Source organism: Platalea leucorodia (assembly GCF_965183815.1).
Source record: "Platalea leucorodia genome assembly, chromosome: W".
Taxonomy (NCBI): Eukaryota; Metazoa; Chordata; class Aves; order Pelecaniformes; family Threskiornithidae; genus Platalea; species Platalea leucorodia.
Window position 1 is genome coordinate 38,161,538 of NC_138859.1, and position 14,007 is coordinate 38,175,544.

The 14,007-nt window shown below is 39.0% G+C and overlaps 1 protein-coding gene across 4 annotated transcripts in view; it reads left to right on the forward strand.

Annotated features, from left to right (window-relative positions):
* Window positions 1–14,007, forward strand: part of LOC309602043 (excitatory amino acid transporter 1-like) — a gene marked incomplete at both ends in the record, with an annotated part of 97,801 nt that overhangs the window by 67,599 nt on the left and 16,195 nt on the right. For 3 of the 4 annotated variants that reach the window (XM_082335332.1, XM_082335333.1, XM_082335334.1), the window contains 2 exons: window positions 2,630–2,834; window positions 4,563–4,605. In XM_082335332.1, coding sequence (XP_082191458.1) covers window positions 2,630–2,834; window positions 4,563–4,605 — 248 coding nt within the window. The remainder of the gene's footprint in view (window positions 1–2,629; window positions 2,835–4,562; window positions 4,606–14,007) is intronic. The other variant, XM_082335335.1, reaches the window with a different exon arrangement.

Consider the following 14,007-nt stretch of genomic DNA (forward strand, 5'->3'; position numbering starts at 1 on the left):
TTGTGTAGTCACAGCCGGAGTGCATAATAGGAAACCAAGCTGGAAAGCAGCTTATAAAGAAAAGAGCACGACTCTTGCTCCCTGACATACCACTTGCACACAGTTCACCACTCAATCCCAAAATCAGTCCAAGAAAGAAATAGGATCACAAGCTCTAATCCTTCAATACAGCAATCTTTAGTGGTAAGACATGCCCTACACTGACTCCTAGTGATTTTTGGAGTGTAAGAGACTCAACCCAGTATCAAGTGTGGAGTACAAAGAAAATTAGGCTTGGTTAAAGCAGTAAGCACATATGCCTACAAACCCTCTAGACTGACAGTGCTCAGCATCTGGTCCTGAATCTATTACCTGATAAGGGCAGGATACTGGGAACTGACTGATTTAACATCTGTGCATTTCCAAATCTCACCAAACTATATAGGTTAAATTTACCTTTTCATGCTCAGGATGTAAACCAAGTTTAAAGTTGATCTTAGCTAAAATGAAAAAACTACACAGCCCATTGCTACTACTTTAGAAATAGCAAGTAAGAACATAAAACAGCAATTAAAATATATAAAGACAAAGTTGACAGGACTAGTATGCATGCATTCGTTTTTCACTTTTTAAATTACCCTTTCTTTTAAGTTATATACTGATACTTTAAAAATAAAATTTACAACAAATGTTGTCTGATATAAACATTGTACAACTCAGTAGCAGCTCTGAAAGACTCCAACAATTCTTAACTTTATTTTTATGCATTGGTTAATTATATCTGCATTATTTTGCATTTGCATTATTTTGAGGACTCTAAAAAACCAAAACTCCATCCACTGACAAGATTGGCTATAGGATTTACTTCCTGTTTGTAAAAATAACTGTTTATTACTTGGTAGCATTTACCATTTCCCATACAGAATTTCAAAACATAAATGTAAACTTACCACAAGCATTATCATCCAGTTTTACTGATGGAAAAGCTGAGCAAAGAAATGAAGGATCAAATGCTTCAAATGTTGGTTTTCCATTTTCAGTTTCTTCCTGTGCCTGTAACACTTTGTTCTTCCACTACAATGGCACATATAAATCAAGCAATTCAGGGTGCAAATCTAGTAATCACCCTTTGCAATTCATTTTGTGGGTGCAGATCTTACTGGCTCTAATTGCTTCTGCCGAAAGGACAGGCAAGCCCTAGCTGAAATGAAAGGGTAAGTATGAAGCATGTAATTGGTTTTATACTTTGAAGATTTGATCAGAGCCTGGAACACAGCCTTGATCTCAGTTACATCAGTGTCTATCTAGAGTAGTTTCACTGTAACTCCAGTAGCACATATTTCCTCCTTTAGAAGATAGACAGAAGTATGATATATCTACAATGATAAGCATTTTGAGAAAATATTTAGTTTTGCCAGGCCATGATTCTAGTTTTATGTTTCCATACTATTTATATTCACACAGTCCTTTTGCCTTATTTTAAATACTTTCTCCTCTGAGATAAGTATCCAGAGCTGACAGTAGGCAACTTTCATTATCTTCTATATATTCAAAGATGGCATCTAGATAAATATCTGGGCAGTCCGCAAAAGTTTGGATTAGACAGTGCCATATAGAGGTACATAGGAGGAGATAAAGCAAAGAGATCTTTTCCTGACCTCTTTCTTCATTCTGCACTTTGAAAGCATGATTCCAACAAGAAACACCAGCACTGTTTTGAGACAGATGGTGTAGCCCTCCAGATGAAGTATGGGAAAGTTATTAACTACTTGAAATTTTAAGGAGAGGGAGCAAAGGGGCATTTTAAGGAGAGGAACACTAACTGCACCTGTTTGGAAAGAGAAAGAGCATTTCCGACGGTCCTCATGAGACACTCCTTCTCAGAAATTCAGAACTCTCTTCCTGGCAGAACTTCACCTTCATTTAAAAAACACAGTGCAGCCCTGTTGGTGCAATCTCGTGAACTTTAGCAGATGCAATACCGAGCACCCTAGTATTCATATTAGATCAGATGCATTAAGAAAAGCCAAGAATTAGGAGTAATGTCACAAGTTTTGCAAAGCTTATAAAAGACTCTAAATGCTTATTCATACAATAGTAAGGATTTTCTGAAACAAGCTAACAGCATTTAATCTATTTTAAACTCCCATGGCTTAGGACAGAGGTAAACTTAGGTTGTTCCATTAGGGATTGAAGAAAACTCTTCATACACATTAATTGTAGCAAACATTATCAACATTACTTGAGAGTACTCTGTTTTCTTTCTTAGCATTACAAATTCAGTGCAGCACATTTCTAAGGTACATTTTTCAGACTATGGTAACTATGCTAATCAAAAACCATGAATTGGCTCACTGGAATATAGGGAGTGCCACACTGCATTAGACCAATAATCTTTGCTTTTAACAAGTGCTAACAAAGCACAGAAAGCTGCGACTCTTGTAATAGAAAATTATGTCATAACAAGCATTAGGGGTGGGATGGGAAGACAGTGGCAGTACAAGCTGCAAAAGAGGGCCAACTTACCTTGGGTAGCTTTAAATATACTGGTCATCAAAACTCTTCCCAGAAAGCCATTTTCATCATGCTGAGTTTATAGTCTTTACTCACAACTGTATGAGGTGAATGTCCTTGTGCTTAAATTTACTAGGAATTTCTGCCCTGGATAGTAAAGCATCAGGGAAGATGGGAGTCCGAGCAGTAGTCTACTACATGAGTACTACGATCATTGCTGTATTGATTGGTATAATCATTGTGGTCATCATCCACCCTGGGAAAGGTACTAAAGAAAACATGCACAGAGAAGGCAAAATTGTTCAAGTGACAGCAGCAGATGCCTTTCTTGATTTAATCAGGTATGGCTATGATATTGCACATTTTCTGTACCAATAACGATGACACTAATATTTAGATTCACATGAGAAGGAAAGTAGAGAATTTTAGACAGTGACTGCTTAAATTAGCCAAATTTCTTACCAATATCACTAACCCCTACAATGCTACAAAAGAATACATGGATTTATTTTCAAATCAGGCTGTTGCAAGGGAAGAAACTGCTTTTAGTATTCAAAGAAAGAAAGATTATTTCTTTCACGCACAGAAGAAAGACTTCTGTTCTGCTATCTGCATGGGTCTTTCCCCCTCCTTCCATAGCACAATCTTTATTACCAAATTCCTCTGTTTTCCCTTACTTCCAACTTTTGACAGTTTTATCACTTCACTTGAATCCCTGATTTAGTTATTAATCTTAATTTTAAATTGCAGCCGCCAGTCTGGGTGCATCTACTCAACCTTGTTAAATTGTATGGATGGGAAATAAATTCCAGGAACAGGCAAGTAAAATGCTTGAAATAGAGGGGCACAAATATAAAAGCTTGTTTTCTCCTTGCTCAGAGACTCTGCAGTGCCTCTGCAACTACCTGAAAGGAGGTTGTAGCAAAGTGGGTGTTGGTCTCTTCTCCCAAGTGACAAGCGATAGGACGAGAGGAAATGGCCTCAAGTTGCACCAGGGGAGGTTTAGGTTGGATATTAGGAAAAACTTCTTCACCGAAAGGGTAGTCAGGCATTGGAACAGGCTGCCCAGGGAAGTAGTTGAGTCCTCATCCCTGGAGGTATTTAAAAGACAGGTAGATGAGATGCTTAGGGACATGGTTTAGTGGTGGACTTGGCAGTGCTAGGTTAACGGTTGGACTCAATGATCTTAAAGGTCTTTTCCAGCCTAAATTATTTTATGATTCTATGATTCTTTTATAGAGCTAATATGTCACAGATGTATTCCAGGGTGTAGGGAAACTGAGGTTTTGAACTCGGGAGCTTTTCCACAGGTAAGCCACCAAAATTTTGTGTTCCACTAACCCATTTGGAGAAGCCAGAGACATGGAGAAAGGCCTCCAAGAGTCATGCTGCCAGGAAGGGGGACTTCAGAAAGACCCATGAAGAGGTTTGCGCTCAGATTCCTCAAGATTTATTCAGTTAGGGTGCTTCTAATTCCCTCAGAAATGTCACCATTCTGGAAAGCAAACAAGCAAATCCCCATATGTAACAAGTATACACACACATATATAATTATATGTGTATGTGTTATTATTAAAGAATACTTAAACTTCAGAAATATTTATTTCTTAATCACGACAAGACTCTAAATCAAGTGATAAATGTCATGATGTACTAAACTACATGAGTGCAAAAATTGTTTGAGAAGTAGAAATGCATTAAATATTAATAACTTTTTATTCATCTGGATTCAGACAGCATTAATAAATACAAAATTAAAAGTCATCACTGACCCACAGAGCTTTGTTCATTTGGTAATTTAGCTAATATTCTGCTCCATAACCAGACCTGCTATACAATATTGGATATAGAGATTGCAATTCACAGGACCTATCCAACCCTACTACATTTCATGCTGATAAAGCTAACCAGGCCAATGCTATATGCAAAGCTCTACTCACTGTATACACGATTACATATTTGTGTTAGGATTCCTTTGAAAATTAGCTGTTCTTTTATTAGCTGTGCCACTACTTAAAGTATTACTAGAGTCTTATTACTTCTGATGTTATTTTCTTTCTTTTTCACAGAAATATGTTCCCTCCAAATCTGGTGGAAGCTTGCTTTAAACAGGTAAAAATGATTATTTATTTCCAACTAAAACACAGAATAAAGTAAGAGATTGAAATGTAATAGTATTTTCTTTAGAAATTTCATGTACTTGTACTTACAGCAGAAACAAATCTTATGTATCCTACCAGCTGTCACCAAAAAAACCCCAACCAAATCTGTGCTTTGTTTTCAGTCATATCGTCTCAGTATTTGCTATGGGAAGTGAAGAAAACACACCTGGCACAGCAAATCAAAAAATAAGTTTTTTCAAAATGTCAAATTTTGAAAATTGAAAAGTCTACAGCAAGCTTCAATAAAGTCAATACAGAATTTACTTTTCAAAAATAGTGTTATGTTAAATTGGGAGATACTGTGATATGTACCATCTGTACAAAGACTGGAAGATGTTCAAGAATGTCATGTGGGAAATGTGCATAGGTTAGAAACTGAGGCAACAATTTTGCGGACATCAATAACAAAAACAAACTAGGGGACTTCCTGTCACCTATGGTAGGAGTGCACAGGAATGTTCTTTCTATGTTGCTTCCCAATTTCCTCTATCATTAGCCTGGTCTTAACCTTAACTGTTCTACAGAGAAAATAATAGTAACTAGTTACATTCCTCCTTTAAGAAGAGAACATTATAGTTTCAGTGAAACCTATAATGTATATTGCCATAATCTAATTGCTTCATATTGACCCCACAGACAATCTTGAACTGATATTATTTACCAGTTATTGCTGTAGCAATTAAAAAAAGCTGGAATATGGAGGTCAAGAAGCAAGAGGATAAAGTAGAAACTTTCCAGCTGAGTTACATCTTGCAGAAGAATTGAAAAGAAACAGTAACATTTTCTTTAGTTACATAAACAGAGACCAACAAAAAGCAGTGACTTTCTAGATTAAAGATTTGGTCAAGATTAAAGATAAACTAGTCCCAGGTGCAAAACCAACAAATGCTATGCCTCTGTTTTCAGTAAGGACAGTGATGCAGAAGAGCAGTACAGAAATACAAAAGTATCTAAACTATAAACTATATATCTAAACTAGAAACAAAATTAAAAGAATTTAATGTAATAAAGTCAGAGAATGACATCATTTTTATTTCAAAATTATAAAAGAATTAGGGCATAAAGTTACAGTTCTAGCAGCAAGTATTTTTAATAAATCTGTCAAGTTGGGAAGTTATTATCTATAACTGGTGAAAGCAAACATAACGCCTTTCAAATTGCAATTTCAAAAAGATTTGGGAATTGATTTAAGCAGTTAATAACCCATTAGTCTGATCTTGGTTGTACTGAAGAATACAAGTACCTTGAAGTAAAGAGTAAAGACTTAGTAATAAATGAAAAATATATGAAAAAAAAGGTAAAGAACAGCTTGGGTTTCTGAAACAGATTGTACCAAAATAATCTTCCATCTTTCTTCCACAAGATTGCTCATTTTCTTCTTTTCTTTTTTTTTTTTTTTTGGTGCCACAGAAGTGCAATGGCTCTAATCTCTTTAGACTTCTGTAAAACAGAGTTTTTAATACAAGGGAAATGAAATAGTTGAGCAGGGGATAAGATTATTGTGAGAATTGTAAAATTTGTGGAGATAGCAATGGAAGTTGCTGAAGGACTGGGCATATCTCAATTGATATTTTAATGAATGACTTTGCCACAGGATGCACACAATGAAATTTACAGATGACAAGAAAGTCAAAGCACTTTGTATCGAGATATCTAACAAACACCAAAGAAGGTAGTATGTCCCTGGCACACTGTAACACTATAAAGTCACAAGAACAAAGTGAATTGGCTCTTGCATGTTCAGTTATCTCCTGGTAGCTTTTCATCACATGTGAAATAAACATTTAGAAATTAACTGTAATTTCTGCTTTTAGATGGGAAGTCATCATCAGAAAGAAAAAAAAAATTAAAACCCCTCTAATTCAGCTCTAGGATATATTAGGTGACATAACTCCAAGAGAGGAAATAAAACAAGAGGAATGTGACTGTCTGGAATACTGGGTATATTCTGATCATTACATTCAAGGAAGATTAATGTAAAATAAGCACAATGGAGAGAGGAGTTGCTGTTCAAAAGAACACAGTGTATAAAGCAAAAAGAAGCTTGCTTTAGAAACTATTCAGATACAAAAAACAAAGTGGGAACAGAGCTGTATAAGATAACAAAAAATGTTTATACAAGAAGAAATGGAAAACACTATGACTGAATTTAAAGTGGGAATTAGTAAGGTTTTTAACCTTCATTACTTAAAAGGTGAGGTCCCGGAAAAATCTTCATTTAGGAGTTGTGGGAACAAACTACCTCATCAGTTTTGAGATACGACTTGAAAAAATCATTCAATAAAGTATCCTACAACTACAGGAAACTCAACTCAGTGACTAGCAGTCCTAAATCTATGTTCTTAATTAAAGATGTCCTGCAGATTCTGTTTACATTAAGTATATTGTATTTCTCATGTGCTTTACAGCTTAAAGGGATCTCCTAAAAATGGTTCAAAAACCAGGAAATGTTTAATGAAAGTTTTTTCTGACTTTCATCAGCAGATATGCTTACTGAAACACCAGGATTTTAAATCTGTCATACTGATACTATTACCTTTTGAATCAGGTACAAAACCCTAGATTTTTAGGCATAAGTTATTTTGTTGAACCAGATTTGTTACACTAAAAACATTTTACAGGAGAAACAAGTATGTGTAAGATTCATAGGTATCCAGATGACTTTGTACATCTGACTCCATAACTTTCTTTTCAAAAGTTTACATCAAGTTTCTCATATGTTTCTCAGAAGATTTATGAAGAAGGATGATCCATCTGGCACTAATCTGGTTCTGTAACACCATGTTTGCTGACCCAAACACAAAACACACTACTACTCATAGTAGTCCACACTCAAAGGCGTAATACTGATCCACAGATTTGCATACCTGGAAACCATCACTGGCATATACACTCCACATTCAAATCACAGCAAATTCTGAACCTGTTATTTCTCCATCAGTAGCAAGCACCTCCCAAAGCAGCTCCACTAACACACAGGACCAACTATCATTTCAAAGCTTTTTAACCTCAAAAGATCAACTGTTACTCAAATTTGTAACACTAACATGTGGAAAATTGTACTTTCCTTTGCGTAATTCATTTTAGTGAAGCAAAATTAGTTTTCTGGACATGGAATTGCTCTCCTGCAAAATGAAATGGAAGTGCTGTGTGGAGAGGGGTAACCAAGGTGGGGAGGGCTTCTAGATGGTGTTAGGAAACCTTTTATAAGATTACTGCTGGGAGAAGAAGAGTCAGGAAGGAAGACTGGGACCTTAGGACACATTTAGGAAGGATCTTCCTAAATTTTCTGCTGCTTCTCATTTAGTCTTCTGGTCCTTTAGATTGCCTTTCCTGTTCTTTTTTCCCAGCAAGTCTGTGAGGCAAACAAAGCTGCCTCTTCTTGCTTCTTCTTCCTCTTCTTTGCACATTTTCTTCCCCAGAAACAGGAAGAATGGTGGAACAAAATGCCCTTTCCCCTCCAAAAAAGCCCCCCTCATTGTAGATCCCAGAAGCCAGGAGGAGCCCCTGTAGGAGAGAAAGTGTATTGGGTTGACCTTGGCTAGCTGCCAGGTGCCCACCAAGCTGCTCTATCACTTCCCCTCCTCAACTAGACAGGGGGAGAGAAAATATGCCGAAAGACTCATGAGTCGAGATAAGGACAGAGAGATCACTCAGCAATTACCATCGCAGGCAAAACAGACTCAACTTGGGGAAATTAGTTTAATTTATTGCCAATTAACAACGTAGGATAATGAGAAATAAGAACAAAACTAAAACCACCTTCCCCCCACCCCTCCCTTCTTCCTGGGCTCAACTTCACTCCTGAATTCTCTACCTCCTCCCCTCCCGAGCAGCGCAGGGGGATGGGGAATGGGGGTTGCGGTCAGTTCATTATGCGTTGTCTCTGCTGCTCCTTCCTCCTCATGCTCTTCCCCTTCTGCGGCGTGGGGTCCCACCCATGGGAGATAATCCTTCACAAACTTCTCCAATGTGGGCCCTTCCCACGGGCTGCAGTTCTTCACGAACTGCTCCAGCATGGGTCCTTTCCGTGGGGTGCAGTCCTTCAGGAACAGACTGCTCCAGCGTGGGTCCCCTGCGGAGCCACAGGTCCTGCCAGAAAGCCTGCTCCAGCGTGGGGTCTCCATGGGGTCACAGCTTCCTTCAGGGCACATCCACCTGCTCAAGTGTGGGGTCCTCCATGGGCTGCAGGGTGGACATCTGCTCCACCGTGGACCTCCATGGGCTGCAGGGGGACAACCTGCTTCACCATGATCTTCACCACGGGCTGCAGGGGAATCTCTGCTCCGGCACCTGGAGCACTTCCTCCCCCTCCTTCTTCACTGACCTTGGTGTCTGCAGAGTTGTTTCTCTCACATATTCTCACTCCTCTCTTCTGGTTGCTCTTGTGCAGCGGGTTTTTTTCCCCCTTCTTAAATATGTTATCACAGAGGTGCTACCACCATCACTGATTGGCTCAGCCTTGGCCAGCGGTGAGTCCATCTTGGAGCCAGCTGGCACTGTCTCTATCGGACATGGGGGAAGCTTCTGGCATCTTCTCACAGAAGCCACCCCTGTAGCTCCTCTGCTACCATGGGAAAGCTAAGGAAATCCTTACATGCAAACCTTTCAGCTGTGAATCAGAAAAAACATTTCAGGTCTAGCTGGTGGCATTCAGCCCCATGCCCCAGGAAAGTCTAGGGGGACTAAGAGCCGCCTCTGCCTAGCAGATCAAATTAAAAAGAATAATCTGGAAAATGTTGAGCTTTAGCTTCACTCTGTTCTCCACTAGTTACTCTCTCTCTCCCTGTGAAAGACCAAAGTCCTGTTGGCACCCTGTCTCTATCAGGACCTCCTCCAATTAAATTAGTGGCAGATAGGGATCACTGGAAATAGCAGATTGTTAATTCAAACAGCATACTTTCTGGTGCTGGTTATTTCCATATGACATATGTTGCTACCTTCACTATGCACTGATCGTTTGGGGGCTTTTGTGATTTTTATCAGTAACTGACTGCTGATAAATATTCCACACTTACCTAAAACTAGATTACTTTGTTCAAAATCTTCTCTATACTCCTATATTGACCCACAATTTGGGGATATCTAAATAAATCCTTGGATTTATCTTTCAACTCTAACCATTATTTCTTCATTTCTCTTTCTTTGCTAAATTCAAAGATGCTATCTATCATGCAGCTAAGCAGTTGTAAGCAGCCTGCTTGTTAGGCAGATACTGCTTGTTCTTTCTGCTGTGCTCTGGGGATATATCAAAAGCCAAAAGAAACACAAAAGAACTTGGGACATCAAGAGAAGCAGAATCAGTCTAACAATTTGGGAAGGGTCATTCTGTTGTGAACAGGTGGAATTTGATGCCAGCCGAAGCTTAAAGAACTAGAAAGGTGCATCTGATAACTGCATTTCTTCTGAGCTATTTTTAATTAATATTCTTTCCTGAACTCATTCTTATCAAGGGGAATGGAAGTGTTAATCACACATCCAGACATGAATACTAACCAATATATGCTGTCTATTCCTTGTGATAGTTTTGGCTAGTCAAGATATATTTTAACCTGTGTCATCAGCTGTTCTGCAGACAATTTAGAATGCTTTCACACATGTCCATATGGAAAGGAAAGAAAAAATTAATCAGGAAGATGGGATATCACTGCCTTATTTTAATTTATTTTCATTTTTTTAGGCTTGCATTTAAGCAAACATGTTGCTTTTAAAATCATCATTCACTAAAACCAATATCACCATAGTGACTTAGCACAGACATTGCTAATTATACTATCTCAGAGTACTGACAGTAAATCATGAGTTTTCAGAGCAGTTACCCATTCAATAACCTTCTCTGCAAGTTAACAACTGGAATGTGCTACTGCCATGGTATAATTCTGCTTCTTAAAAAATCATGCAATATATTCAAGTCAAATGGCTGTGGGTATGTTGTACTACTAATGAAAACAAAAGAATAATAAAAGTGTAAACAACTAATTCATTATATTATGCAAGAAAGTAAATATATTGTCTATTTCATAATGAGATAATTAAAATTCCTTTTGAAGTTGTTCATTAGCACTGTCTTGTAACAAAGTTCAGAAATGCCATTATTTTTATATTTTACTTGCAGATAAGGTTGTTAATAGAAAGCTATTAGTATTAATATATATCAAATAATATTTACCCTGTTCCTAATTTCTTTTCTATACATGAACTTAAGGAAAACTTTATGAGTATTTTGCATCTAAAATCTTACCAGGCAAAAATACCTCTGCCTGGAGACAAAACGCACCAAACATCCTCAGAAATGACAGGACTTCAGTGAGGTTGTCTAGCCCATCACAGAATATCAGTGTCGGTGTGTGGACTTCTAGTAAAACATAACCAGCTCTTCTGAGACCCCTAAGCCTACAATGTGTTATATGAGCAGTTTTTCTTTGTCTAATTTCTTCCATTAGTGAATGTTGCAAAAGAACAAGAATCTGCAGAATCACAGTGTGATATTAGAATGTCAGTTTGAGCTAAATGAACAGCTGGTAGCTCTGATTCCCACCAAGATACAGCAGGGATCTGCCTGAAAGTAGGGGTCTCATAAAAGCTCACAAAATTATCTCTATCACCAGTTTCTCTGCAAAGTAGTAGAATCATAGAATCATAGAATGCTTTGGGATGGAAGGGACCTTTAAAGGTCATCTAGTCCAACCCCCCTGCAATTGGCAGGGACATCCACAACTAGATCAGCTTGCTCAGAGCCCCATCCAGCCTGGCCTTGAATGTTTCCAGGGATGGGGCATCTACCACCTCTCTGGGCAACCTGTTCCAGTGTTTCACCACACTCACTGTAAAAAATGTCTTCCTTATATCTAGTCTGAATCTACCCTCTTTTAGTTTAAAACCATTACCCCTTGTCCTGTCGCTATTGGCCCTGCTAAAAAGACTGTCCCCATCTTTCTTATAAGCCCCCTTTAAGTATTGAAAGGCTGCAATAAGGTCTCCCCGCAGCCTTCTCTTCTCCAGGCTGAACAACCCCAGCTCTTTCAGCCTTTCCCCATAGCAGAGGTGTTCCATCCCTCTCATCGTTTTTGTGGCCCTCCTCTGGACCCTCCAGAGCTGGATGCAGTACTCTAGGTGGGGTCTCACCAGAGCAGAGGAGAGGGGCAGAATCGCCTCCCTCGACCTGCTGGCCACGCTTCTTTTGATGCAGCCCAGGATACGGTTGGCTTTCTGGGCTGCGAGCGCATGTTGCCAGCTCATGTCCAGTTTTTCCTCCACCAGTACCCCCAAGTCCTTCTCCTCAGGGCTGCTCTCAATCCCTTCATCCCCCAGCCTGTATTGATACTGGGGATTGCCCCGACCCAGGTGCAGGACCTTGCACTTGGCCTTGTTGAACCTCATGAGGTTCACACAGGCCCATTTCTCCAGCTTGTCCAGGTCCCTCTGGATGGCATCCCGTCCCTCAGGCGTGTCAACTGCACCACTCAGCTTGGTGTCATCTGCAAACTTGCTGAGGGTGCACTCGATCCCACTATGTCATTGATGAAGATATTGAACAGCACTGGCCCCAGAACAGACCCCTGAGGGACACCACTCGTCACTGTTCTCCATCTGGACATTGAGCCATTGACTACTACCCTCTGGATGCGACCATCCAGCCAGTTTGCTATCCACCGAACAGTCCACCCATCCAATCCATATCCTTCCAATTTAGAGAGAAGGATATTGTGGGGGACCATGTCAAAGGCCTTACAGAAGTCCAGATAGATGACATCCATAGCTCTTCCCTCATCCACTCCATCATAGAAGGCCACTAGGTTGGTCAGGCAGTAATAGTCAACTCTGCTATTACCTCATCTATTTCAAAACCTTTGACATTTCCTGTCCTCTTGAAGGTGCTCTTTCATCCTGTCACTTCCTATAAACAGTTGGCTTTTTTACCATTCCACACACAGAACATTTGTTTTGTGGTGGTCAAGCAATCTTGTATTTTGCCTTAAGTGTCACCTGAATAAGCACTAACAAGAATAAACCTCAACCTACACTTTTTCTTTGGTAGATATCTCCTTTGCATTTCCCATATTTGGTTTTCCCTAATTTCTTTTGCTTCACCAGGAACCTTCTCATGACTTTTGATAGACAACTTTGAGCATAAGAAGAGAGACACATCCACAAAGTTATCCTTAACCTCATTTAGCAATAATGAAAGAAAGACTAGCTCAAATTACTGTCTCAGAGCAAATAAAGTTGCTCTGATTCCTGTTGCTCAGATTGCCATTTTGAATCTCACTCTAAATAAACCGTTTCTGGAAAGGGTTCTACAAAGACTAGTCTCCTTAGGCTAAAGCTAACATTTCTGAATACTTAAGTCTGACCAAAAGGATGAGTCAACAGATAAGATCTACATCTCTGTGTACCAGTCTAGTAGCTGAAACAAAACCAGACTTTGCTAAGTGAGGTCCTAAAATCCATATTATATCCCAAAAGAGACTTAACTAATAAAGGATTAAAGGCATCCTCCTGCTGGGACAGAATTCCAGAATCAGCACAAAAAAGAATGAATATGCTTATTATAACCTAAAATGATTTCTAACTGGGTTTTTAAAGGTAAGAAACTTCTTGTGATTGTGCTTTCTCCCCTGTAGCTGCCCAACTTTTTCTCAGTCCCTTCTTGTAATTTTTGAGCCCAGTGGCCAATTCCAACCTAATTTGACAGAGGAGGGAGGGGGAGGACAAGTCTCAGAGAAATCAAAATTGTGCTACCACTGAAAGAAAAGCAATTTATGACTTAGCTCTTAACCTGTTCCAACAGGCAGCAGACATTCAGCCAGGCAGCACACATCTAACACTGTCTAATAGCTGTATCGTGTTGCTTTTGACCTAGTCAAATAGGTAGGACCTGAGGGTAATGGAGAAGAATCAGGACAAAGACAGTTATGATGTGTCTAGGGAAAGTAGGAAATGAATAGGAAATGTGGTAGAAAATTAGGCTTTAATTCCAGTCCTCATTAAGCAGCTTGCTTTTTTATGTTTGTCTAATCTGCATGCCCACAAGTCCAGCATAATTACACCCTTCAGATATTTGCATTAAGGATTTTTTACCCAACTTTTTTTCCTACTTTAAAACAGTAATAAAAATATACATATAACACAATTATCATACCCACACACATTTTTTTTAAAAAAAACTGTTTGATGTACAGTGTTAGGCAGTATTTTAACACTCCTGTCATGACTGAAATAAAATTCCTTCAGTGGTAACTTCTAGATAATTTCCACTCTAATACCTCTCTGTCACTTAAAGGGGCAATCCCATCCCTCCTTCCCTGGCTGTATAGTCCCTGTCTCAGTGTTTTGCCCTCTCTGGCATTCA